The sequence below is a fragment of the Rattus rattus genome, chromosome 2, assembly GCF_011064425.1.
Source record: "Rattus rattus isolate New Zealand chromosome 2, Rrattus_CSIRO_v1, whole genome shotgun sequence".
NCBI classification, from domain to species: Eukaryota; Metazoa; Chordata; class Mammalia; order Rodentia; family Muridae; genus Rattus; species Rattus rattus.
The window spans coordinates 9,926,022-9,953,860 of NC_046155.1; the positions used below are offsets into that span (position 1 = coordinate 9,926,022).

Below are 27,839 nucleotides of genomic sequence, written 5' to 3' on the forward strand. Positions count from 1 at the left end.
TTGGGTGAGCCAGGGCCGGGAAGCAGAGACATCAGAAAGGAAACGTGAACTGTAGCTACGCAGGAAAGCACGGTAGATAAAACGGTGGGTGGCGTATTGGGCTGGGGCATCAGACTTAAAAACCCATTCTTCTCAGCTACAGATGGAGAAACTAAGGGATCCAAGGTTTCATCGGGGTCGTTCAGCCAACAGCAGAGTTAGGAGCAGGGACAGACCTGGTCCATGGTGTTCTCCCTTGGACCTGACAAGTTCTGGAACCAGAGGTCAGACTCTGGTGAGCTGCAAGTCTCACTCAAACCACCTGATAACCTTACCTCTCAAATCCTTACCCCCGCGTTACCAGACTCCAGAGAGCCCCAATGGAACCTCAACAGAAACAAAGCCTACAGCTGGGTCCCACATTAGTCTCATGCCCCACCTTTCATTCTCTCTGTCGGTCTAGTCTTATCTCACTCTAGATCTATACCCAGCCTCCCCCTTACCCAGAGCCCAGCCCAATGTGCTAGTCTAGCTACTGGGTTGAGCCTGACCTTTTGACTTCATATGACATCAGCTTTCATTGCCATGGTGATGGGGACCAAAACTGAAGGGACTGAGGCTGAGAAAGGCAAAGGAGAATGGAGCAAGTGCAGGCGCAGAGTGAGCGGGAGGGGCCAGTACTGTCCAGCGAATAAAAGAATAAAAGAAAGCCAGCCCCGCTGGTGGGAGAGCCAAGATTAGAATCCAAGAACCAAGCTGCAGATGACCCCCCACAGCATAACCAAGGGTAGGGTGAAGCAGAACATGAGGGCACCCGAAGACGTCAATGCTATTTCCCTCTGCAATGGGCATTTGTTCCCCAGACAAGAAGGGCACAACAGCTGGCCAGGGTCATCCTGACACAGAGTTGGAGCACATGGCGGGGGAGGTGCACCCACCCCAGTGGAACTTGGTGCTCCCGGACTTATAAATAAATAGACATGTGGGAAACACGCATTCTTTCTCCAAGAAATATAATTTATGTTTACAAGGTTTTTTTTTCTTTCTAAAGAAAACACTACCTTCTGGGGCTCCAGCCCCTGACAGTGTCCCTGAGTGTCCTCTGGCCCTCTCCTCCTATTATTGCTTGGATCTGGCCCTGGGAATTGCAGCGCTTGTCTCCTCAGCCCCTCAGAGGCTGTCCCTGGTGACGGAGTAGAGGCACATGGTGCCTGTCCAGTGCCCCATGCCGTGCCAGCCACCCTGGCTGTGCCCATGTAAGGAAATGGAGAGTGCAGGCAGTACGGAGGCCCTGAGCAGCCTCCTAGAGTGCAAAGCCCCTCTCTCTTGGGGCAGGAGGCCCTGGAGGCACAGCGGCATCTTCTCACACTTGACAACTGAGGGCACAGGCTGTAGGAGAGGGAAGATCTCTCTTTGCCCGGCAATACTTCAGCACATGCTGAGAGAAGAGATCAGGAGGAAAGATGGGGTGGAGACCCTCTCCTCTGTGTACCACACAGCTATCAGGGGGAGACCTGCTGGAGAACTGATGGAAGCTGAAGTGTTGGGCCCCAGTCTATGTCTGCTTCTGTCTTGGACAGAGTCCCTATGCCCTGCCTCTGGCCAGAACTATTCCCCACCCCCAATACACACACGGAGAGGCAGTTTTGCCCCTATACAGTCTGCCCCAAAGGTAATGACTCTAGCAAGAGCTAGGGAAAGCCTAGGCGATCCAAACCTCAGGTGAAAGTGATAGATGCCCTGGACATCCCAAGTCGGAGTAGGGATGATTCTATGGATAAGTGGTGACCCTGATTCCAGGTGAGAACCGGCTCGCCTGTTGTACCATCAGTGGCTCTACCCCAGACTTCTTGGTCTGAAAACTGCCCAGAGGTTAGCCCAGGGACTCTCTCTTAATACCTAGGAGTGTCTGAAGACGGCCTCAGGCCTGCCTGTGCCAGGCAGCTCGCTCAATGATGCTCCTTCAGTGCCCCAAGTAAGAGGCCCACCGGCACCGTATATCCAGACAGCCACAGCCTTGCAAAGCCCCTTCTTCCAGAGTAGCCAAGCCCATCTCTCAGGGAAAAGGCTCAGGTACCCAATCCTGGAGGGGCTTCCAAGGCTCGGAGGTTATCCCTGGCGGGCCCCAGGGCTCTGGGTCCTGCGCCTCCTATGAGCAAGTCTTCTTCCTCCTCATCATCAAAGGCCCGGGCTGGACGCCGGGCTGGCGGCCGCGGAATGGGTTCGTCACGCTCAGCCATGCGCTCGACGGCGCCCTCACCCACTAGGAAAACGGTGTCTGCCACCCGCGGGGGTCCAGTGACTGGGTTGTGGTCGTAGGAGAAAACTCGGAGCGCACGCAGAGGGTGCAGGTCGGGGAAGCCGCCCAGGCGGTTGCGGTCGAGGTCGAGGATGTGCAGCCGGCCCATGCGCAACAGCGCGGGCGGGAACTCTTCGAAGCGATTGCCATAGAGCCAGAGGCCACGCAAGCCCGTCATGCGCGGCAGCTCCGCGGGCAGCGCGCGCAGCCGGTTGTCGCCCATCTGCAGCGATTGCAGCGCCACCAGGCGCAGCAGAGGCCGCGGAAAGCGCCGCAGGAAGTTGCCTTCGATCCAGAGGCAGCGCAGGCTCTGCAGCTGCGCAAAGTCGGATGGCAGCGCCAGCAGACGGTTGCCGCCCAGGTAGAGGCGCGTGAGGCGCGGCAGGCGACACAGGCCGTCGGGCAGGCGCTCCAGCTTGTTGAAGTCGAGCGCCAGGATGCGCAGCTCGCGCAGCTCCTCGATCTCCTCGGGAAGCTCGCGCAGCCCGGTGCCGCTCACATACAGCTTCTGCAAGCGGCTCAGTGCGCACACGGCGCTGGGCAGCCGCCGCAACCGCCGCCCGCTCAGCTCCAGCTGCTGTTCGCCGCTGCGCAGCTGCTCCTCGGCGTCCGACGGCAGCTCGTCCGGCGTGGACTCTGCGATGCCCATGGTCACGGGCCCCGGCCCGGGACGCCGCTGCCACCACCCGGCATCGTCACGCCCTGGCCGCCCCGACGGGGCCCCGGCCGCTTCGGCCTTGGTGGGCCCCCCGCCCCGGCTTGCCTGTGTGCCGGGAGGGGGGCCGGGCCGGGCCGGGAGGAGGCGCCCGCCTGGGCCCCGCCGCCCCGCACCGTGTTCGGTCTCCCGCCCTTCGGCCTCCCCCGCTGCCTCCGCCGAAGGCCGACTGGCTGGAGTTCGAGCTGACTTGCAGCTTAGCGACCCGTCGCCCTGGCAACCCCCGACGCGCGTGCGGCTGCCAATAGGCAGAGGGAGGGCGGGGTGGGGCGGGGCCAAGGAGGACCGTGAGAAGGGTCCTGAATCTGGAACCGGTTCCGGGATAAGTAGCCGGTCAGTGAGCCAGCCTGAGCCCAGGCGGCCGCTGAGCGCAAACCAGGCACAGGGCTAGCTAGCGCTGAGCCCCGACGTCCGACGCTATCTACACTTGCCGCAGCGGGCCATTTGGTGTAGCTGTGTGAGCCTCAAGGAAGGCGGGCTCAGAAAGAAGAAACCTGGGACCGAAGAAAGGGAGGAGGGATACTGGAGGAGTACCTGAAGGCGAGGTCACTTGCATTTTTTTCCCCACGTCCAGCGGCGTGCGACCAGTCTCCCAGCCGGGGTCACTTCAGGATAGTAACTCGTAACAATGTTATGTTCTGACCTTTTTTAGATCTGAAGATTTGTGGGACTATGGTTGGCTCCGCCCTCGCCGGGTTCCGCCCATTGCTGGTGCTCTAGCACCCTCTCCTACCCAAGCCCCTCCGAGGATACCCAAGGTCTACGTATGGCCATGGTAAGCGGAGGACTGGAACAAGTGACCACCTTTGAGTGCCATCCGACGATAATCACCTTGGTTCTATGACTCGGCAGCTCTCATCAGCCTCCTCCCCTTTCTCGCTGCCAGAGCTCCACGTGTCTGTCACTTTGCCAAAAACTACTTCCCATGCTTTAAAGAAAGGCATTGAGCAAGGCTCAAAGAGATTAAGCTTTGGTTGACCAGAAAAGCTGGTGTTTGAAGCCAGGCACTGTGTGTGACTCAAGAGCCCCAACTCCTAAGCATACACCTTCCCAATAAAAGAAAACACAGTATTCCACCCACCCCTCCAGTGAGTTTTCCTCAACAGAGTCTCTGACTCACAATGCAAAAACTAAGAAGGGAATTATTAATCCCATAGAAATGAGGAGGAAAGCGGCCTTTGGGGATTAGGCAAATCTGCTTGAGGGTTGCACAAGTGACAAGAGGTTGTACTGTGAGCACTCAGTCAGCAGACCACTTTCTCCTCCCCACCCCCGCCTTCTCTAGAACCTAGCCGTTGGGACACACCTTGGTGTCCTCCGACACATCCGTACTGCCATGAAATTTTGAACAGCAGACAGCAGGAGGAGGACACATTGGTTCACCTCTATAACCCCAGCTGGTCAACCAGCCTGTAGAAACAGCACAGCAAGAACCCAAGGGTGTGGCTCACGCCTGTAATCCCAGATTTTCCCCCCGCAGAAGCAAGAGGATTTCTGCGAGTTCCAAGTCATCCTAAGCTACATAGTGGCTTAAGGCTAACAAGATATATAGGATGGGGGTGGGTGGGCAATACAAGGAGGCGGGTAGAGTGACACACACTTATCATCCCAGCTATGTTAACCAGCCTGGGCAGCTTAGTAAGAACCTATCTGAAGGGGTTGGGGATTTAGCTAAGGGGTAGAGCGCTTGCCTAGCAAGCGTAAGGCCCGGGGTTCGGTCCCCAGCTCCAAAAAAAAGAAAAAAAAAAAAAAACTATCTGGGTTCGGTCCCCAGCTCCGAAAAAAAAAACCAAAAAAAAAAAAAAAAAAAAACTATCTGAAAAAATAAAAAACAACGATTAATATACAGAAAGACGGAATGGCTGGGAATATCAGTGCAATTGGGTGTATTCTAACAAATGTGAATACCTCTGCTATGTAACAGTTGGTTTCCCCCAACCCCTTTCCTTTGTTTAAGCTTTCCTACCTTTGTTTGTTAGTTACAGAGTTTCACATAACTCAGACTGTCCTCCAACTCAATAGATGGCCATATTTCTGGTCTTCCCACCTCCTTAGTTCTGGCATTACAGGTGTGCACCACTGTGTTCTGATTCTATGGTGCTGGCGATCAAACCCACCTCATGCTAGGCAAGCACCACAGTAACTGAGCCACACCCCCCCAGCCCCCATGTTCCATTTCCGTGACCCAGAAGTTCCTTCGCACCTCTTCCACCTCCCAGAGGCTGCTTTGATCATGACCTCTATTATCAGGGATCAACTTTGCTTGCTCTTGAATTTCCTAGGGGATGACACCATCCAGCAAATCCTTTCTTCACTCCTGGCTTTTCCTTTTCTGACCCTTAATAGAAATTTGTTAGCTAAAGAAACAGAAGTGCAGAGCAACAGCAGTGGTCTTCAGGTAAAGGGTTTCTTGGGGGTGAGCAGATAATGGTAGACACAGACAGAGGAGGACTGTTACTAAGACACAGTCATGGATCTCCATCCTGGGGGAAACTAATAAAATGATGTGGGGACCCCAGCCAAGGTAAGGGATCCATGTCTAGAAAAAGTCAAGCCCAGACATCAGATTCCCAGAAGGATGGATTCTCAGCCCTTGCTAGACGGGGTTCAAGTTCCTTGAGTACTCAGACCCTTGTTAAGTCCCAACCCAACACTTTTCTCACATGAGAGGATCTGGCAGAGGAGGGCATTCAGATATTAGGAATCCAGGGCAAACCCAGGCAGGCATGAATATCCCCCCAACCCCCCACATCCCTTCACCGTTTTTTACCAAGGGACATTCGATGTGGAGGAGGGAATGCAGTCAACCCACCCTCACCACATGCTCAGGCTGGCACTGCAGCACCAGGCAGCCCTCCTGAACTCGGTAGGCATCCCGGCAGCCCTATGAATGCCTCCCCTCCGGGACCAGCCAGGCATTGCTCCAGGGGCTGGGAGCATGGAGGCCAGCCCTCTGCTTCCTCCGGGTCTTTTTCGTGTTCTGGGTAGATCCTGTACCTATACCTCCCACCAGGCCCTTCGCAGTGGGTAAAGGTAAAATGTGCTGCTCTCAGAGCCCACGCAGATCGGCAGTGAGGCAATCATCTCGGTGAGTCATGCTGGCACTGTGAGCGCCTGGTCCCTGTTGAGTTGTCGCTAATGAATTAGATTCACCCACAGCATGGCCCCCCAACCTTTCCCCACTCCCGGGGAAGCAGGAAACTGAGACCTGCAAAGAGCCAGGACTCTGACAACTCCAGGTTCCAGCCCAGACCAAGCCATGCCCTCTGCCTCCCCCCACACACACACTGCAAAAATACCCAAAAGACAGGTCCCCAGGCCTTCGGAATGGTCTCTCTATTGCCAACCACAAGCTGTAACAATATTACCCACTGTCAAATCTATATGAGGGTTTTTTAAATACCAAAAACCAACCCAGTGCTCTCTGTGATAAATGCCCCTATACCCAGTCTCCAGCATCCATGATTGTTCACACTTCCTTATGCTTGTTCTAAATCTGTTTTCTTTTAAATAAAAGAATGGAAGAATGACAGACAGACAGAATGAGGCTTTTGTATCCCCTCCTGTGTCCCAGAAGCACCTCTCCCCCTGCTGACCCTGCCCAGGCTCCTGAGTTCTCCCTGCCCTGAGCCAGGACCACGGGCTGCTTGCTGAGACTTAAATAGTCCCAGAATGTCACCTTATTGGAGATTCTTAGAAAGCAAAGACTCCAGTTTATTAGAACCAGTAAGGAAATGTCAGGGCAAAGAGGGGGCTCATCACCTCTGGGAGGGCATGATCTTTATGTCTGTGAGACTCCAGAGACCCTGGCTTCAGAAAGGACTCGCCCACTGGTCCGTTCATGCTCTCCTGGAGATCTGGTCTCATTATCTCACGTGGGGAAATGACAGGGTTGTCCCCTTACCTGCACCAGCCAGAACTTAACTCCCTGTGGTCTTTAAGGTATTCATTCAAAAAACATCAAATACCTACTGCTAGGCCTGGGCACTGGGGGTTGCTATGACTATGTGCACCACAGCAGAACTCTGCACCTCTGTGGGTTATTCTGCCAATGGAGACAGCCAACTAAAAAGGAGCCTAGTGATGGTCAGGTTGTGGATGCAATGAAGGAGTAAGTGGGGGGGTTGGGGAGATGCCTCGTGAAAGAAGCACATTGAGCCAGGACAAGAGGAGATGAGAGTGAGGCCAGAAGATGTGCACAAGGATGCATCCCTGAAGGTGGCTGCGTCTGGGTCTGGGCTTTGCACATCAACCCAGGGGCTTTCTGGGACTGTGGAGCTCCCAGTGTTGTGACTTCAGGTGAGGCAGGGAGGGACGGTGAGGAGGAGGAGGCACCTGGCTTTAGTGTTGACTTTGGATCTGAGGTCACTGACAGACTTGGAGCAGAGATCATGCATTTGAACAACAGCTGCAGGAAGACGCCTGCATGGTATACCCCCCTCTCATCTTGGTTCTCTCCCACACGCTAATGAGCGTTGTCATTTACTGAGCACCTACGGGCTGTCTAATTTACCCTTCACTGCCGATCCACCAGGCAGGTACTGTACCCCCCACCAGCCTCCCACTCTATAGATGAGGAAACAGATTCAGAGAGGGCAAGCAGCTTGAGCAAGGTCACACAGCTGGGAAGAGTCAGCTGAGATGCAGATCCATCTTATCAAGAAGACAAAACTTTTCAGACCTTGGATCAGTGACTCACTTGGCTGAGAGAAATCAAAGAAACTACTCAGTGTGCCCAAATGCTTGCCCTCAGCCTGAAACAAGATTTCCAGGAGTGCCCGACTTGAAGATGTTACTATCGCTGCAGATACAAGAGTGGTGGAGAAACAGAGACGCCCCCACTCCCTCTCACAGCATGAGAGCTCAGCATGTTGGCCTGAGGGACAAAGTGATCCTACAACTGAGAGGACAGGCCTCAGAACCCCAAAACAGCTCAAAGAACAAAGAGGTCTGCAAGTCCAGGACCCAGGTTCAGGATTTCCTAGTACCAAATTACTGGCACTCTCTAGCCTACTTGTTATCCCAGGGCCCTGAGGTGCACACAGAACGGAAAGACGCTCGCAGGACTGAGTCAGTCTCTGCCACCCACCTCCTCCAGCTGGATGAAACGTGAGTCCAGGTGTGGCCATCGGATCACGTTCCAGGGAACCCTGGTGGGCAGCTGCTCGCCTACCGGTGTTGAAAGATGAGTTTTCTCCTTCCAGTTCCACCTTCCACCCGGCCCCACCCCCTCGGACAACCGAGCTGAGCCGCAGCAGCAGAGGTCAAAGAGTCTGATGAAGGGAGTGGCTGGCTTGTTACTCTAGGCTATCACTGCGGATCCTAGCGGGCCACTGTGTTGCAAAATGAGTTCCTGATGAGGTGAGCCTGTCATGGCTTGCTGGACTGGAGACTGTTAAGACTGTGAGCTCCAGTAGAGTAGGGAGCCTCTGTTTCATGACGTCTTAGGATCACCTGTCCACTTCAGCTCCTCATCCTCTCTGAACCTCAATTCTTACACCTGGAGAATGAGCCTGAACGAAGTCGGGGGGATGGGGGGGGGCACTTGTCTGGCCTCGAAACCGAAAGGACATTAGTTGGTAAAATACTGTGTCAAAGGCATGGGGATCTGAATCTAATCCCCAGAACTCATGTAAGAAGCTGTGTGTGGTGGAATACGCTTGAAACCTCAGCACTGGGGAGGCAGAGGCAGGTGGATCCCAGGGGCTAATGCACCATCCAGGCCAAAGACAAGTTCCAAGCAAGTAAGAGACCCTGTCCAAAAAAAGGAAAGAAAAGAAAAGAGCCAGATGGCCTCTGAGGAACAATATTCAAGTTGTCCTTTGACCTCCAAAACCACACACACACACACACACACACACACACACACACACACACACACACACACACACACACACAAACCCAATACAAACAGTGAGGATCAGGGCTAAAAAAAAAATATACTGTCTGTAAATAGTAAATAACATTTTCCTGCAATGTGTATGTTAGGTGCACACGTATATGCACAGAGGCTCTGGAATTTCAGGTGTGTAGGTCCATACTCAGTTTTCTGGAGCTCTCTCTCTCTCTCTCTCTCTCTCTCTCTCTCTCTCTCTCTCTCTCTCTCTCTCTCTCTCTCTCTCTCTCTCTCTCTCTCTCTCTGTGTGGTGTGTGTGTGTGTGTGTGTGCATGTGTCTGTGTGTGTTTATGTGTAAAAAGGCACACGTGTGGGTAGGTGTTTGTTTCATGAGGGTGCACATGCTTGCAGAGGCCCACAGTGATGTTGGGAATCATCCTTGTTCGCTCTTCCTTTTTATTCAATGAGGTAAGGTCTCTCACTCAAGCCCAGAGCTTCTCCTAGAGATCTTGTGTCTCTGCCTTCTGAAGCTAGAATTACAGGGAGGAACTACCAGGCTGCCTGGCAACTATCTAAATTCTGGGAGTCCAAACTCCAAACTCTCCAGTCCTCATGCTTTTGAGGCTTAACCACTGGGCTATCTGCCCAGCCCCTAATTCTAGGGATTTGAACTCAGGACCTCATGCTTGATTAGCAAGCTCTTACCTGCTGAGCCATCTACCAACCCAATTTTGGGCACTTTCTAAAGTGTGGTGTCCTTCTCCTGGCCTCCAGTGTCAAGTCCACAATGGACAGAGCCACTCCGCCCTGGGGATCTACTCAAAGCTGAGGGCTGGGTGGCTGGTCAAGAGAGGCATTAACTCAGGATCAGCTGTTCCTGAGAAGACACTTCCCTACATCCATTCCCCTCCATTCACAAGCTGAACTGGCCTCCCAGCCTACTACTCTCTGGGGGAACAGAACAAAGAGGCAAATCCTCGGCTCAGAGTTGCAAAAAGGTCTTTGAAATCCAGAGCCCAGACTACAGAGTCTTACAACAGCCAGGGTTGGAAAGAGAAAAAGAATTTTTGTAGGTCCAAAAGCCTGCCTTTGAACTTGAAAAGCAGACAGCCGATGCCCATAAGCCCTGGAGAAGGACAGCATGCAGTATCAGGGAAGCCAAGATTCTACCCAAAAGAATATCCAGGGTAGACCTGCAGATGAGAGAGAAGGAAATCAGCCGAGGCCTTACAGATGCCGGGGAAAGAGGTCGAAGGGGATCATGAGAGAAGAAGCCCCGATCTATGGGGCGTGGGGGGTTCACCAGCACCCATGGGACCAGTTTTTGTGGCCTGAGAATGTGACCTGATTCTACCTATCACAGAAGCCTTGGAGCAGAGGCGGAGGTAAGCCATCTCTCCTCTGAATTTCTCACCAGGGCTAAGCAGAAGTTTCTGAAGCTCTAAGACGGGTATGGGTGTGCCAGGGCATGGAGGGCAGGCTGAGCAGTAGAGGTCATAAGGCAGCTGCAGGGATGGTTCTGTGACCCTAGAAACCATGGGTCAGGTCATGGAGGCAGTTGGAGGAGGAACAGAGACAAAACACTCAGCCAGATGCTGTGGCACTCACCTGCCACCCATCATTTGAGAGGTGGAGGCAGAAGGATCAGGAGTTAAGCCCAGCCTCCATTACATAACAAGTTGGAGGATAACCTGACATACATGGAACCCTGTCTCAAGAAGCCCACACTGGGCCAAGGAATGACTCAACATGTTTGAAAAAAACCGACTTTACAATATTGTCCTCTGACCCCCATATGCTGTGATACACACAACACACACATACACACACATATACACACATACACACCCACACACATACACACCCACACACATACACACAACACACACACACACATACACACACACACACACCCACACACATACATACATACCCACACACATGCACACATACACAGAACACACACATATACACACAGACACACCCACAACATACACACCCACACACATACACACCCACACACACACACAACACCATAAAAACATACACACACCGATATACAAATCTATAGCACAAATAAACACACACACACACACCCACACACACACACACACACACACACACCCACACACACACAAATATATCAACACCCCAACCCACCCCCCCCCTCACCCCTACATAGAACACACACATATACACACATACACAGAAACACACATACACACATACAACACATACATACAACACACACATACACACACATATACACACACATGCGCACACATACACACAACACACACATACACACCCACACACATAAAGACATATGCACACATATACACACAACACACACAAACACACACACACCATTCAGATACATACAACACACTAATAATTTTTGTAAAGATTTATTTTTATTTTATATGAGTGTTTTGCCTGGATGTATGTATGCTATAATCACTATCAGCTTGCCTGGTACTCGAGGAGGCCAGAGATCAGCTATCAGATCCCCTAGACCTGGAGTTACAGATGGTTCTGAGCTGCCTTGTGGGTGCTGGGAACTCAGTCTGGGTCATCTGCAATTCGGCTCCAATAATAACTTTTGTTTTATTTATTTATTTTTGTTCTCTGAGACAGAATCTCACTATGTAGCCCAGACTGGCCTGAAACTTGCTATGTAGACAAGACTGGTCTCGAAATCATACACATCTACCTACCTGTGCTTCCCGAGTGCTGAGATTAAAGGCATGCACCACCATGCCCTTTTTGTAAAAGGTTTTAAAAAGCCAAAACACAAACATGTGAAAAGGTATGTCTCTCCCACTCACAGGCTGTGTGGAAGGCAGTCTATTCCCTAGAGAGAAGGAAATGCCAAGAAGACAGAAATCCTGCCCTTACTGGATTTTAGACCTTAAGAATAGATTCATTCACTAGAAATCAACTGGAAATAACCACACTGATGTCTTTGCTAAGTCTAACCACTGACAGACCAAGTCTCCCTCCCCCTCCCTTCCCCTCCCCCTCCCTTCCCCTCCCCCCTGCCCCTTCCCCTCCCTGCCCCTCTTCCTCTCCTTCTCCCTCTTCCTTTGCCTCTTCCTCTCCCTCCTCTGTCTCACACACACACACACACACACATACACAATGGGGGGCAGTGTTCATGTAATATAGCCCGGGCTGGCTTTGAATTCATTATGTGGCATGGCCTTGATCTTCTGATACTCCTGTGGCCATCCCGCAAGTGCTGGGATGGCAGGCATGTGCACCAAGGCCGACTTAGTAGTGCTGGCGATCAAACCCATGACTTTCTGCACGTTAGGCAAGCGCTTTATCAACTGAGCTGTATCCTCACTTACACAGTGAGACTCTGAACTGCAGATGCCCCACACTGGGTTCTCAGCACCCACAAGGCAGCCCGCGACCATCTGTAACTCCAGCTCCAGGGAGCTACATGCCCTCTCTGGCCTCCTCAAGTACCAGGTAAGCTCGTGGCGTGGTGATTCATTCCTTTTTCTTCTGATGTTGGAGGCTAAACAGTGCCTGATGCGTGAACATGTTCTACTGAGCTATATTCTCTGGTCCCCAAGATACATTTTTGTTTGCTTTGTTTGGTTCTGAAACAAGATCTCTTGTAGCCCAGGCTAGCCTTGAACTCCTAATTCTCCTCACTCTTTTCTTTTTTCTTTTTCTTTTTTTTTTTTTTCGGCGCTGGGGACCGAACCCAGGGCCTTGCGTTTGCTAGGCAAGCGCTCTACCCCTGAGCTAAATCCCCAACCCCTCTCACTCTTTTCAAATGCTGGGATTACAGGTATGTACCACCATGCCAGGTTCAATTAAACAACAAATAGGGTCTTACTATGCTATCTGTAGATATACACCATTAAGTTCAGCTAAGGACACAGCTTTCAGCCTCTGAGGCCCTTTTGAAGTTGCACCCATCTGCCTGTCTGTGCAGGAGCCTAGAGTCAGGTGAGACACTCTGTGCGTATCTTTCTGTGTCTCCCAGAGATCCTTCCAGTCCCAAACCAGCAGCTGGGTGTTGTTCCAGGCCCATAGAAGGCATCACAAATGTCCATCCCTTTGCTAGTGATGGCGTCCCATATGTAAATGGTACTTGAATTCTTCAGGGCCTTGCTGCTCTGAAGTCTCTTCTGATATTGGAGAATCCCACTGACCTTGCAAACACTTCACCCGCATGCAGACTCTAGAAGTTGAAACCACTTGCAGCTCAGTTTCCCGGTGTACTGACTGGTTTATGCAAACTTGGCACAAGCTACAGTCACTTTTAAGAGAGGTAACCTCCAGTGAGAAAATGCCCCCACCAGAATGGCCTGTGAGAAAGCCCGCAGTGCATTTTCTTGGTTGACGATGTAGAAGAACCCAGCTCACTGTGAGTGCTGGTTGTCATAAGAAAGCAGGTTTAGCAAGCCATGAGGAACAAGCCAGTAAGGAGCACTTCTCCATGGCCACTGCTTCGATTTCTGCCTCCTCCAGTTCCTTCCCTGACTTCCCTGCTAAGCCAGGATTATGTGAGAGTCCAAAGCCTCTCAAATGTTTTAGTTATGTTTATTTGTTTTGTTATGGGAAGGAAGGGGTTTGCATATCCAGAGTACCCTGTATTTGAAGTGTCATGGCTGTCTGTAATCCCAGGACTTGATAGATTGAAGCCAAAAGATTGTCCTAGGTTTGACACATCCTGGGCTACAGATTGGACTCTGTCCCCTCAGAAATAATAAAATAGGGTATTCAAGCCTGCAGAATGGTTCAGAGAGTAAATGTACTTGCAGCCAAGCCTGATGGCCTATATTGGATCCAAATAGTAGAAGGGAGGAGAATCAACTCCTTCAAGATGTCCTCTGACCCAGGAGAGCGATGGCATATTCATACTCACCTCCTCCTACCCCCTCAAAAGCAAAGGAACAAAGTATAATTTTAAAATAAAAAAATAAACTGTCATCAAATCAGTTTCTATGTTTTTCAAGGAACTTTGAGAGCCAGGTTGCTCTCACTCTGGGAGTCACATGAGCCACCCCCACCCATCTCTCACCATACTTCTACCTTCTACTGTGAACCAAGGAGCCACTGGACTACCAGCTCCTGTTTCTGTGTGCCCAGGATTTGCCCTGGGTTGTCGGTATGAGCCTTCTGCCTATGGTGCCGGGAGCCAGAGGGAGAGGACTCTGTAGTAAGGCTGTGTGCCTAGGGTCCACACCTCTCACTGGACACTAACAGAGCTCCCAGTCATCCAAGCTTAGGTTGGGTGGACAGATGCCCCTCTGACTTGCTGTTTACCTAGGACCTCACCCAAACACACACAAACACCTTACTTATTCTAACATACACTCACATCCTCTCCCTTTAGCAGAAAATAGACAACGCCCTTACTGTCACTGACCGCAAATAGGAAGCTTCTAGGCTCCTACCCATCTCAGGCCCCTACCTAACTAAGCAGTCTGATAAGAAGGGCCAGTATGTGTTCACCAAGCCACACAACTTTGAGAAAGTGGTTTCTTCTCTCTGGTCCAGGTTGTCCCAAAGGTCTTTGGGAAGTTGGTGAAGGACTTGTGTCCCTCAAAGACTTTTCTTGGCAGATCTGTTTGGAACAGTAGCTGGAGGAAGGCAGGAGTACCCATCCCTGCCCTGACCCTTTAAAAGAAGCCCCCAGTGGGTGGGCCCTGATCCCCATTCCTCCCTTCTGCCTGTGTGGTTGTTTGGGGAACAGTTCCTGGTGAATGGGTGGCTCTCCAGATGGTCAGAGAGGAAATCGGAGAAGTTTCGTGTACTCCATCTGCCTGTGTGTATCATGCCCACCCTCCTCAGCCCCCAACCCGCCCAGGGCCTCCAGTTCTCACAGACAGATGCTTTTGAACAACACCCTCCACCCCATCACTCTCCTGGGAGCCCTGCTTTCCCAGCTGGCCAGCTGTCAAGCCCGTGAGCTGTTGGTTCTATGTCATCACGTGCTCCAGGCCAGATGGTACCTGTCAACGTCAGCTGCCATACTGCTATGACAAGCAGCAGCCTCACACACGTCCCCGTGCGTCAAGGGTACGGCCTGACCTGGCTTCACTCCCTCTCCGCCCTGCCCTGCACCCCCACCCCAATGCCGTCACCACCCTGCCTACGTGTCCTCAACATGCCCCCACAGGGAGACGCTCTGTGCTCTATCTGGAGCAGGGAAGGCCCACAGAATATTCTCCGCACCTGGCAAGCCGTGGGAGCTTAGTAAAGGTTAATCATGAGCAATGGCACCCCTAGAACCTTTTCTAAGATACCGGCAGCTTGAGGAAGCAAGCATTTTAGTAGTCAGCTGCCACAAAGGTCTGGCAGAGTGTGACCCTGGGAAGAGGTGAGGGCCCAGCCCTACTGAGGGGCAGCCTCTCTGTCAGGTTGTACAAACTGAATGCTCACCCACCAAGTTGGAATGTGGGGTCCCTTTGCCCCAGTAGGAAAGCTATGAGGTCGGAGACTGAAGGTAAGGGGAGGCTGAAAGGGTAGTGTTATAAAAAGAGCAGCTGTCCTGAGGGCAGCACCACAGAGCCTCTGCTGTCTGCCACACAGATGCAGGGTACCTACTGACCAACACCCTGTTTGTTGTTAGGGCAGGTGACACCCAGAAACCCATGTCAGGTACTTCTCCAGGCACAAAGTATTATCCCACCCATCCATTCATCTGTCCATCCGCCCACCCACCCATCCATCTTCCTATATTCATCTCATTCTTCCAGACATTCTAGACAGTACTGTGCTGGGCTCTGGTGGATCGGCTGTGAACAAGAGATGCTGTGTGTGCCCCTACTGAGGCTCGTCAGCCGAGCATGGTCTTCAGATCCGAGCAGCCTGTCTTCTGTAGGGTGCCCCTGTAGAAGGCCCCTTCTCCACAGCCATGACCCAGGCTCAACCCATCCCCCACTGTCCTCCTGTACTTTGGATCTCTTTAGGCCTACTGCAAAGGTCTCCAAGGAAGCAAGCTTGGCTTGCGGTTGAGTCATCCCACTGGGCTATAGCTGCCACTGAAGGCTCTCGTCTACTCCTTACCAACAGGCTTAACTCACATCTCTTACGGCTGTGTGACCTGAGACTTCTCAGGCCTACCAAGCAGAGACCCTCAATCATCAACATGACTCAGCCTTGACCTTTCTAGACACCCTTCCTGCCCCCAGGGCCCTAGGCTATCTTGTCCTCACACCGATCCTTGGACTGGGGCACAGGACCCAAATTAGGACCCATGGATCATCTACCTGGAAGCAGGCTGTAGCCCCTGCTGTAGGAAGGAACAGAAATTTAAGGAGCAAATTGAAGTTCTTCACCTCTCCTCAGGGGCAGAGTTCACAGCTCCTGCTCAAGTGCCCCCTCACATGTTTTGAAAATTGGCGTGTAGGACATAGAATAAAGAGAGACAGTGGAGAAAGACTGTTATCAGACTTCAGTGCCTGTGACACAGACCCCGGGTCCCCTGTTGGGCCAGGTAGAGATAGGACAAATGGGAAACATGAACTGTGAAGTGACTCTCGTGGGAAAACATTCAAGAAATGAAATGGGATTGGGGGTGGTGGATGTATATGGATGTGTGCATGTATCCGTGTGTGTGTGTGTGTGTGTGTGTGTGTGTGTGTGTTTGTGCTATGCAAATTATACACACATCCATTTGTGTGTGTCTGTGTATGTCTGTGTTATGTGTGTGTAATGTGTGTGTGGGGGGTATGTGTGTGTGTGGTGTGTGTGGTGTGTGGTATGTGTGGTGTGTATGTGGTGTGTGTGTGGTGTGTGTGCCATATATGTTATGTGTGTATACGTGTTGTGTGTGTGTGTGGTGTGTTGTATGTATGTGGTATGTGTGTGTATGTGTGGTGTGTATATGTATGTGGTATGTGTGTGCATGTGTGTTGTATGTGTATGTGTGATGTATGTTGGTGTATTGGTGTGGGGGGGTGTATGTGTGGTGTATGTATATGTGGTGTGTGTATGTGTGTGTATATGTATATGTGAGCTGTGTGTCTGTATGTATGGTGTGTGTGTGTGTGTGTGTGTGTGCGTATGTGTGTGTGTGTGTGTGTGTTTTACCTTGAATGTCTTCTTCAATTGCTTTTCAATTTATTTTTTATGGTAGAGTCGCTAACCCAGAAGCCCATGAATTCAGCCAGACTCTCTCCAGGAGCTCCAGAGATCTCCTGTCTCTCCTCTCCCAGAACTGAGGTCAAAGACACTTTCCACCATGCTCAGCTTTTGCCCATGGGTGTTGGGGATCCAAACTCAAGTTTTCACGGTTATGCAACAAACACTTTACCAACTAAGCCATCTTCCCTGACCCTTATACACTATTTTCATGTGTCTGTGTATCCGTGTCTTTGCTTACCCGTGTCTACATGTGCATGTGTCTGCATGTATGAACATATTAAATGCTCATGTGAACATCTACGTATTGTGTATGTTCTTCTTGTTCAGGTGTGCTCTTATTATTGCTTCTTCCTTCCTTTCTTTTCTTCCTTTCTTCCTTCTTTTCTTTCTTTAGGTTTTCTTGAAACAAAGTCTCATGTAGTCCAGGCTGGCCCATGTAGCTGAGGATGGTTTTTAATTTTTTTATTAATTTTTATTTATATGAGTACACTGTAGCTGTCTTCAGACACACCAGAAGAGGGCATCAGATCCCATTACGGATGGTTGTGAGCCACCATGTGGTTGCTGGGAATTGAACTCAGGACCTCTGGGAGAGCAATCAGTGCTCTTAACCACTGAGAGCCCAAGCATGGTTTTTTGAATTCCTGATCCTCCTGTTTCTGCTTCTCTAGTGCTCCTTAGATATGTGTCATTGTGCCCAAGGATGTAACTGAGGTTACATTTTGTTGGCACCAATGTGCCCTATGTTTGTGTATGGGTGTCTAAGGGCTCTGTGTCCTTTTTAACTGCTTTCATGTGATTTTGTTTTGTGCTGTCTCTCCTCCCTCCACTCCCACCGTGTGTGCGTGTGCGTGTGCGTGTGCGTGTGTGTGTGTGTGTTTTGTGTTTTGGCAGGAAGGGGCTAGTAATTGTGGATGCCCTCACCCCACTATGCAGTTATAACAAGACATTTTTGGGATGCAGGTCCGTTTCTGGGTTGGTGACTCACCCCTAATGTTGGAGGCCATGGACCAGCAGGTCCCCACGCACAGCCTGTGAGGCTGTCACTGGGCCCTGAGTCTGATTGGGTTTACAGCCCAGAGACTCTGTGTCCCTGACTCCCCTCCTCCAACTCTGGGACCAGCTGGAGCCTCCCACAGTCCACATGGAGCCCCTGCGAGGCTCTGGACAGCCCCAGGCCTGCTACACAGGACTCTACCAGGTACAACGGCACTCCAGGGTCAGCAAAACTGCAACATGGATGCCCACTGAGACACACAAATGGACCCAGGGAGAGTAGATGGCTGTGCGCAAGAACCTGCTGGTCCATGACCTCCAACATTAGGTGTGAGTCACTAACCCACAGACAGGCCTGGGGCCAAACAATGTCTTGTCATAACTTCACTACAGGCTGAACTTGGAGGGGACAGCCCCTAGTTCAGCGATGCCATCTGGCTGCCTTCCGGGACCCCGAGCAACTCACACGATTCTTTAGGATCTAGGCTCCTGAGGCATAAAGTAAGGGGTTGTTGCTTACAGAGCCACATCTACAGCTGCACAGGTGTGCACGGAACAGACACCTGGCCGGGTGGCAGCAGGTGCTGAGAGCCGGGCTAGACTTTGGCCTTGCAGATGAGAAGCAGCAGTGCCCAGCTGCTCCATCTTCCCACGCATTTGCTCACTGGGCGCTAAGCTCAGCGGGGTATCCCTCTGACAGACAACTTGTTCTCGTTCTCACAAAAGATGTCTTCCTCTGCTTGCTTGGCAGGAGGGAAACCCAGCCTTGTCACCAGCCTTCCACCCTGTGCTGGTGTCTACCTTGCCCATCCATCACACACCCCGCCCCCCCCGTCTCCCTGACGTTCTTCCTGGCCTATCCCTATAGACCTCTCTCTTTTGAGGCTATCAGTGGGACCCTAAAGTCCTGCTTTAATCCACGTTCCCATTTGTATCAAACCTCCAGCCTGACGTGACTAATCACTATCCCAGACAGCACAACCAGAGGGACGCATCTCCAACTGATGCCCCTTGTCAGCTGAGTCGCTGTCACTCAGATGCTCTGAGTCCCCTGACTCCAAATCTGGCCCTGAACCCTCTATCCCGATGCACTCTAGCTCACCCCTTACTCCAGCACCACCCTGCCTGACAGTGACTGGATACCATGCCAGTTCAGTGTTCTTTATTTCTTTAGTAAAGTAACCGAGGGCATCTTGGGAAGTGTAGGGGAAGGAGCTTGTCCCATCATGGCAAACCTGGGAGGAAGGGATAAAGATTAGGTCTGAGGGAGAGCCCTGGGGTGGCTCTGAACACTCTTCAACAGAAACAAAAGGCCTCCCGACTCCCACCCCTCAAGCATTACTTAACCCAGACCTTGGGAAGGGAATGGGCACAGGAAGGCACCCTGTCCTCTTACCCCCCAGATTCAGCTGGAAGTTGGGTAGCGGTTGCTATGAGGCACATCTCGATAGAAGGGGTCAACTGAAGCCAAGGTTCTGCAGAAAGAAAGGAAACTAATGGAAGGAAGGGTGACCAAGCCTGGGCCTCTCTCCTCTACCTCCTGTCCCCAGATCCCAAGAGCTAGCCAGGTCCGAACAAGGACAGCCAAGCCACAGACATTCTGTCTGCCAACTGAGCCTCTACTATCCAGGTGGAGGTTTTGAAGAACTGAGAAAGAGTCACGGGAGGGATGGGCCCACAGTTCATTCACCTTTAAATCCATTCCCACACCCCCTGTCACCATGGAGGAAGTAAGACAGGCAGTGGAAGGGTAGGGCTGAGGGGATGAATCTGGGCTGCAAAGTGAGGGAGGGGTGGCAGGGGCAGAGCCGAGGGGACATGCTACCTTCCCACATGGGGATGCAGGTGCCTCAGGGTCTCCGTGGGGTTGGGGGTGGTGTCCATGTGGGTAACGGGCTCACTGAGGGCATAGGCTCCTGCTTTCTGGGGCTGGATGCCACCTCGAGTCCAGCCTTCTCGATCCAGCCCCTTGGGCATGTTCTCGAAGTACCTGGTGTGGTACAAGGGCCCTTAGATACAGCTTACCTCTTTCTGAAGCTCATTCCTCCCTTCACTACCAACAATCTTGGGCCTCAGAGCTCTCCAGTCTGCTTGCCTCTGCCCATGTGTCTCCTCTGCCTGTCACACCCGAGGCCTTGTCCACCCAGGACAGTCACTCAGGAGGCCTGCCCCTGTTCCTGGAGCCGAGTACCCCTGCTCCACTCCAAAGCTGAGACGGGTGTGGGGAGCAAAGAACAGGATCTGTGGGGTTCCCACCTGTGGCCCTGTCAGCACCCAGAAAAGAGCCCTGCTCCACCAGTCTCCTCTACACCTCTGACTCCCTTCCATCCACCTAAAGAACTGAGCTTTAGGCCGAGTTCTGAGACACAGAACGAGTAAGACTGGGACCCACCCTGGCTTATGAAGACACCATGACAGGATGCCTATAGGTTCATTTGGAAATCAGGGATTACCATCCCCCCCCGGGGGGGCACTTCAGGATCTCCAGCAAGAAGCAGGGTGTCCAGCACCTGCAGGAATTCCTGACAGGTAATGGGGGCAGGGTGTGTGAGCAGGGTAAGGACCTGCAGAAAGCCTGAAGCTTGATGAGGGCCTCAAAAGGGGGGCAGTCTCTTAAACAGAGACAGATTTTGTCTGCCAACATCCAGGGTGCTCCCCTGTCACCCTTGTGGAAAGAGAGCAGTTACTGTGTTCCCAAGCTAAGCCCTAAGAGTGTGGCCCAGAGGGCACCAAGGCTTGTTCAGCTGAGACCTCTATTGCCAGCTGGTCCTCGGCCAGACACTCTGAAGTCTCGTCTCCAATGCTACCTTCTTACATCAACACCCTGGTCCCAGCGCTCCTACTCCCCGCCTTTCTCACCACACCCCGATGTGATCACAAGGTTTATCCTCCGGGGCCTAGGTCAGTGTCCACCCTCAGTCAGGATTCAGTGAAAAGCAGGAAGTGCCCTAGAACTGGGGTAGGAGGAGGGAAGCCTGACAAGCCAGAGGAACATGGAATACTCTGGTTCGGGGGCAGTGTGCATGCATGGAAAGATCAGAGGTGTGCTGAGAGGGAGCCTGGCTTTCCAGCTTAGGATTCTGTCCCCCTCGCCCCAAACCCACTTCCTGTTGGAGTGGGTTCATGCACGTGTAATCTCGGCATTTGAGAGGCAGAGATGGAAATAGCCACTGCCACAAGCTCTGGGCCAGTCTAATCTACAGAGAAAGCTTCAGGCCAGCAAGAGTGTCTCAAAATAAAGAAAAAACAAACAAAGGTATTACAACACTTGCTTTCTGCTGCTCCTATAAGCCCTTCCCACCCAGCCCTGGTTTCAGAAGCTGTCCTCATGGCTCTTGGGCTACTTCCCTGCAGAAGCCCTCCTTAGGCCTCAGGCATGGCTCACAGCTTACCTGCCGAGGGAGCACTGAGCCCACCTGGCGTGTGATGGATGCGGTTCCTTAACAACTGACGGTTTGCTGCTGCAGAGCTCCACATTCATTTACCCTTCCCGGCCTGGCCCTGGCATCCTGCTCTGCCTGCTGTGTGAGAGCTCCCCTTGACTTGCTAGGATCTGTTTCTCCTGAGCAAGGAGTCCCCGTGAGACTTCACGTCACCCTGAGGACAGCTTTTTAACCAGTGACTAATGGGCCTGGGCTGTGACCGCTCTGGCTCTGTCACCCTCAGGCTGGGCCAGATCAGAAGTGTGTGCCCGTACACTGTTGTCTATGTTTCTGCCACAGGCCAGCTGGCCTCATAACACCTCCTCACTGTCTGCTTTGCCTTCCGTGCAACTTCCACACATGCCCCCTGAAGTCCGTTCTCCCAGGGAAGGGGCAGCACAGCTGAGGGTCTGTGTCTGCAAGAGTTTAGTGCCAGGTTCTCCTCCCAAAGGTTGTATCCTTAGTACTTGCTCTGCCTCAATTTCAGTCAGTCAAATGGGTCTCGGCTTTCAGCCAGGAAGGGAGCCTCACCCTTGGTTGTAGGTGGTGAGGTACCGTTGATCTCTGTCTTGTTCGTAGGAACTCCGAACATAGCTGGGGTTGTTAAGAGTGAACCCTGTGGGCTCCTGCACAAGAGGGGGGCAGGGGAACGAAAGGTTAAGACTCAGAACATAGTCAGGGACTGGGATGGGTGCAGCAGCCTTACCTTGTTCCCCACAGACTCCCTGCCAAGCAGGGCGACATTTGACTGTTGCATCCGCTGGGGAGGCTGGTAGGACCTGTGGCTCATGCTGGTGGGCTGTGAGCTTGGAGTAGGCATCTGGAAGGAGCAGAGACATAAGCCCAGAGGCTGAGAAGCTGGCTGAGGTCATATGATGGAGAAGGGATAGGCAGAGGTCCTCCCACCCCCTGCCAAAGTATTCCAGGCTTCCAAGCACAGGCTCCATCCCAGCTCTCAGCTTTATGCCCCATCTGCAACAACACCCTTCATCCATCTCTGCCTCTTCCCATCCTTCCCTGCTGGGCCCGTTACTTACTCTGGGGTTCAAGCTCCTTTCACTCACTCGGCTGTATCCAGTGTCCCGATCAGAGCCTCTGGCCAGCACAGGGAGGAACTCATTTCCCTGGGGGGAGCAAAGAAGTTGTGGGTACCACCCCTTCACAATTCTAAGCCTTGTACAACTGTCCCCATATGTGGCCCTGGCCCCCCCCCAGCACAGAGCTTACCTGAGGATGACTTATAGGGAGGTAGTCTGACTTGGTGATACTCCGTCCTGGATGGACGACCTGGGGAAGAATGCACAGTGGAAAATCAGCCTAGCTTCCCTTGCCCTCAATGGCTCCCACACCCTCTAATCCAGCCTCCACTGTGTCGAGCATGCAGAAGGGTTCTGTACAGACAAATGTGCCTGGGGCAACTAAGGAATAGGTAAGTTTGGGTGGAATGACCAACCCCCAGTCCAGAATGGGAGCCAATACAGAAGATTCCCATCTGAGCTTTGAGCCTTGCCCCTTCACCTCCTTGGACCTCAGTATTGTCATCTATAAAATGGGAGTCTTAAGCACAGCAGTGGTGTTCTCTCTTTCATTTCATACCATACTTGACTGGAAGACTTTGTGTCCAAAGCTTTAAAAGTAACTTCAGACCCCGCCCCTCAGTCTGGGGAATTTTGATGCTCCTGGGTCCACACTTACAGGGTCCCCAGGATATGCCTGTGAGGGCGGCTGGAAGACAATGGGGTTCTTGATAGACTCTTCCGTGAAGCCAGTCTCTTCTTTGGAACCGATTGTCTTCTTAAGCAAGAGATCTGCAAAAGCCACAGCTCTCTATGCTTCATGGGGCTACATCAGTGAACCAGCAGGAGAGGGATGGACTCCAGGGGCCAGGCCAGGAAAACAGAAGGAAGGATAGGGACTGACAGGCAGGAGTAGCTGTGCTCAGACCCAAGTGGCCCTGCTACAATAGCAGGACAGAGCACTGAAATCAGCCCAGGGGCACAGCTTCTCCCTCAAGTCACCCATTTGACAATCCTTTCTCCCCTTGGTAGCTTCTGAGAACTGCACCAACTCCAACCCTGGAGTCTCTCCTAGGGGCCGGAGAAGGAAGGTGGAGCTGGGAGGGCCTACCTGGATGGTTTAGAGACTCCTTGATATACTTGGAATTATACTCGGAAGTCATGAAGCGTGGGCCCTGGAACGTACAAGGCAGAACAATAGGAACACAGTGGACCAGGGCAGAACGTAGGCATTCCATGTTGGTGGTGGTAGCTCTTTGGATGTGTGAATACCCAGTGGGCCTGGGAGGAAGAGACTAGCACAGCACCCCAACAGACACCTGAGATGCCTGATGAGGCACGTCAGTGCCTCAAATGCCTCCATGATAATTCCAAATCATACAGCATGCCGAGTTCCTGGAAATGACCCCAAGGAACCCAGACAGAAGTGAGGGGGTTGTGATGAAGGATAAGTTGATAGAACAAAAAAAAATATCAGCTTAGTCATGGGACAGAGGAGGGTATGGTGGCCACTTTGATGCAGTTTGAGAACTATCAAATTGAAAACGCCTTGTCTGCATTGGTTCAGGGCCCGAGGGAGCCCCCTGAGAGAGCAAACACAGGTCCAGCCTCTGCAGGAGGAGGAGGTGGGCGTGCCCCCTCCTCAGCCCTAGCAGATATCCACTCACATAGCGCGAGTTCTCCCACTCCGTAGAGCCCTTGCCCTGCTGCTGGTGGATCAGGGGAACCTCCTTGGGCTCCAGTCCCGTGATAGTCTGAGGCCCGTGGTCCTGGGTATCAAAGTGGACCTTCCTGACCTGGAAGAGTGAAATACATGATCATTCTGACAGGCGAGAGAGCGCCAGTCACATTCCATCCCCTACTCCTACAGAGCACGTTCATGGCAGTCTGTGTGACTCTAATACAGTGACATCAGCGGGCCCTCCTGTACCTCAGCTTGTATCTTGCTGTACCTTGCTCATAGTGGTGACTCTCACACCCTGACAGCAGTCTATGGGGGACTTTGGGTCCTCAGACGGCAACAGAAACTTAACCCCTTGCTGGGCCCCTCACCCAGAAACTCCTGCCCCAGGGCCTTTGAACTCATAGTTGATACTGCTTGGATCACACATCCCTTAGGTAGCTGTGGTGAGAGGAATGGTGGCCTCTTTTGAACCTTACCCAGGGTTTCCATACTAACTTCTTTCCCAGCCTTTGGGCTTCTGCTCATCACTCCTCCAGTGCTGTATCTCCCTCTGCTCTTACCCCTTCCAAACTTTTTAGTTTTATTTTACATTTTAAAAGATTTATTAGCCAGGCCGTGGTGGCACACACCTTTAATCCCAGCACTTGAGAGACAGAAGCAAGCAGATCTCTGAGTTCGAGGCCAGCCTAGGCTACATAGCTATAGAGTTAGTTTGTGAACAGACAGGACTACAAAGAGAAACCCTGTCTCAAAGAGAGGGAGAGGGAGAGAGGGAGGAGAGGGATAGGGAGAGGGAGAGGGAGGAAAGGGAGAGGGAGAGGGAGAGAGAGAGACAGACAGACAGACAGACAGACAGAAAAGAGATTTGTTAGTATTTTTATGTGTTTGAGCTTGTATATGCCACATGTAGATAGGGGCCCACAAGGACCAGATGAGAGCATCAGAGTCCCAGGAGCTGGAGTTCCAGGAACTGAACTCGCATCTTCTGGAAGAACAGCAAATACTCTTAACCTCTGAACCACATCTCCTGCTATCGTCACCGTCATTATTTTTTTAAAGATTTATTTTATTTATATGAGTACACTGTAGCTGTCTTCAGACACACCAGAAGAGGGCATCAGATTTCATTACAGATGGTTGTGAGCCACCATCTCAGGACCTCTGGAAGAGCAGGTCGGTGCTCTTAACCGCTGAGCCATCTCTCCAGCCCTCGTCACCGTCATTATTAAAATTGAGATGTGGGCTCATGTGGCCCAGGCTGGCCTTAAACTTGATGTGTAGCTAAGGATAACTTTGAACTTTCTATCTTGCTGCCTCCCGCTCTCCAATGCTGGATTACAGGCATATACCACTCCGCCTGGTTTCCGAAGCACTGGGGGATGGACCCCAGAACCTCGTGAATGTTCAGCAAACGTGTTACCCACCGACCTACAGCTGCACATTCCCTCCACACTTAAAATGCATTCAAAGTAGGTCGCTTGGATGAACGGCTACCTGTCCTCGTGACTGTGGTGGTGATCTGAGTGGTGGTGATAATGATGACAGAAGCAGAGCGGTCGAGTGATTGTGACAGTGACCTTATGGCAGTGAGAGTGGTGGCAAAGGGTTCGGACGTATGAATAGGATCCTGGCATCTGAGAGGATGGAGTAGGGGCGAGGGTGGGGACAGGGCTTCAGGGAGATGGAGAGGGAAGTGACAGTGGGGATAGCGGGGATGAAGACAGGACCGCCGTGGGGGGTGGCCCCTTACCCTACACTTTGGTTCTTCCATGCCACGTCTTCTCAGTTCTGTGCAATGGATGGAGGTGCTATTCCCACTTGCTAGAAGGAACCTACCCTACCCGTCTTCCTGCACACATCCTGGGGCTCACTCCTTTCCAGCGTGGGCCCAGCACTGACCTCCTTGGAAAGTGGTCCGATGTTGACCTTCTCTCGCCCATAGCCGGAGGTCGTCTGGTGCAGGTTCCAGGGCAGGGGCTGCTTGCCGTCAGGTACTTCCAGGGGAGCGTAGCTCTGACTGGCCACAGACTTGGAAGTGTCATGGATTTGTTCCCTACGGGGTGGGAGTAAGAAAGAGATGGGACCTCTAGGGCTGCCACCTTTGTTCTGGGGCTGAGAGATGCATTTCTTATTCCCAGAGGCTTCTGTCTCTCCCATCCCTCTCCCAAATGTTTCAAGAGTCCCTCTTGGCCCTGGGGCCAAAACTGGGCAGCAAGCCCAGAGCCACTCAGGCCTTGTTTTGGAGCCTGGGGCAATAACATCCTTAATATTTAAGATCCAGCAGGGCAGAGGAGGGAAGGCAAGGAGTAATGGAAATTGTACCCCACGGCAGGATTGTCCAGGGTGTCCAGGTGCGGTTGGTAGGAGACCAGGGGTCGAAAGTTGGATTTGTAGCCTGTGCCTACATGGCTCCCTATGCGGGGCTTAAACTCCTCCCGACCTGCCAAGGGGCAAGAAGGAAACAGGATAAAGGTTGAGGAGTGACTTCCCAAGCAGAGCCAGGACCCACCAGGGCTTAGGGAACACTAAGCCAGGCGAACACCTAAAAACCCAGGTGATGAGAGCTGTGTAGGCCTGGCCCTTGGAGAACTATGGTGCCAGGAAACAAAGCCAATGTCATGGGTCACAGGAACCATGTGGCAGACACATTTCAGTGACAGGACCAAAGAAGGGAACAGCCAGATAAGGCCAGCATGATAGTGTGAGTCCTTGAGCTCAGGGAATAGAGCCCCTCTGTGTGGCAGGTCACTGTCTGTGAAGATTGACCTAGAGGGTGTGCCTCTCCTGGTCCCTCTTCCCACCCAAGGTCCTGAAGGTAGCACCAACAGAGAGGAGTCCTCACCATAAGCTGTGCAGTAGCTGGTAGCATAAAACTTCAGAGGGTCAGAACATCCCCCTGAACTCATCTTCACATAAGGAGAGACAACCCCAAGAGGGAGTTTTCCCATCATGATGCTGCAGGGCAGAGCCCCACGGGCCTGAGAAGAAGCCCAGGAGATACTCGTTAATCCTGATCCCAAGCTTCAACCCCAGCAGTGACAGGCAGTCTCCCCTCATAGACCCGAGTCATCCTCACAGGCCCCTGCTCCCGTCTCTGGACACTGCATCCTAAGCTAAACAAAGAGCCCACCTTCAACTCATACTGGAGAGTCTCTTACCAGAGTCTCTTCAAATGCCCCCACTTTAGAGCCAAGAAACAATGCCAAGAAATGAATTAAAGCTCTGGACAAGGGACAGAGCTGGGATTCAGAATTGGGGTATCTGACTCCTAGTCCTCTAGTCTGACCTCCTATATGTGCTTCTTAGAGTGTACATGACCAGATGACCGCCTGCCTGAGATTTTTCTCCTTCCAGACATGCCCACCCCTACCCCATCTCTTACTCAGTTCCTTCCCCACCCACCTCCCTCTGGAAGTTGACTGTGCTCTCCTGGGGCCCTAGACAGTAGGCCCCACCCTCACCTACCCTCTTCAGGTAGCTCTGAGGTCAGCAGAGGCCACAAGAGGCTGGAGCTGCTCTAGAGAAGCTGGCTCTCCTGAGGTGGAGATGGCCAAGCCGAGAAGAAACAGAGTGTTGCTTAGCAACCAGCACCTAGCAACAGCGTCCCAAGCCTCTGATGTCCTTCTCAAGCCATGGCCCACTGAGGGGCTGACCTGTCCTGGAAGGGAAATCCAGGCATAGCACAAATTTGGCCCTGCCTCTTTATGGCTCTGACCCACACTGCCTGCACAAAGAGTTGCTTGTCTTGCTGATGTGAAATCAAAGATAATCCTGGAC

General features: G+C 52.3%; 2 protein-coding genes across 2 annotated transcripts; both read right to left on the bottom strand.

Moving 5' to 3' along the window:
* Nucleotides 1-975: 975 nt before the first annotated feature.
* Nucleotides 976-3,048, bottom strand: Lrrc10b (leucine rich repeat containing 10B). Its single transcript, XM_032891603.1, has one exon. It carries the CDS (start codon nt 2,925-2,927, stop codon nt 2,049-2,051), a length of 879 nt encoding a protein of 292 aa, XP_032747494.1. The 5' UTR covers nt 2,928-3,048; the 3' UTR covers nt 976-2,048.
* Nucleotides 3,049-19,087: 16,039 nt separating this feature from the next.
* On the bottom strand, nt 19,088-27,613 carry Ppp1r32 (protein phosphatase 1 regulatory subunit 32). The gene is made up of 14 exons (XM_032895349.1): nt 27,528-27,613; nt 26,905-27,040; nt 26,385-26,502; nt 25,962-26,115; nt 24,046-24,174; nt 23,490-23,553; nt 23,058-23,170; nt 22,590-22,649; nt 22,400-22,486; nt 22,069-22,182; nt 21,894-21,988; nt 19,766-19,930; nt 19,337-19,415; nt 19,088-19,175 (listed from the first exon to the last, which is right to left on the bottom strand). Exons 2-13 carry the CDS (start codon nt 27,011-27,013, stop codon nt 19,346-19,348), a joined length of 1,278 nt encoding a protein of 425 aa, XP_032751240.1. The 5' UTR covers nt 27,014-27,040; nt 27,528-27,613; the 3' UTR covers nt 19,088-19,175; nt 19,337-19,345.
* Between the last annotated feature and the right edge of the window lie 226 nt (nt 27,614-27,839).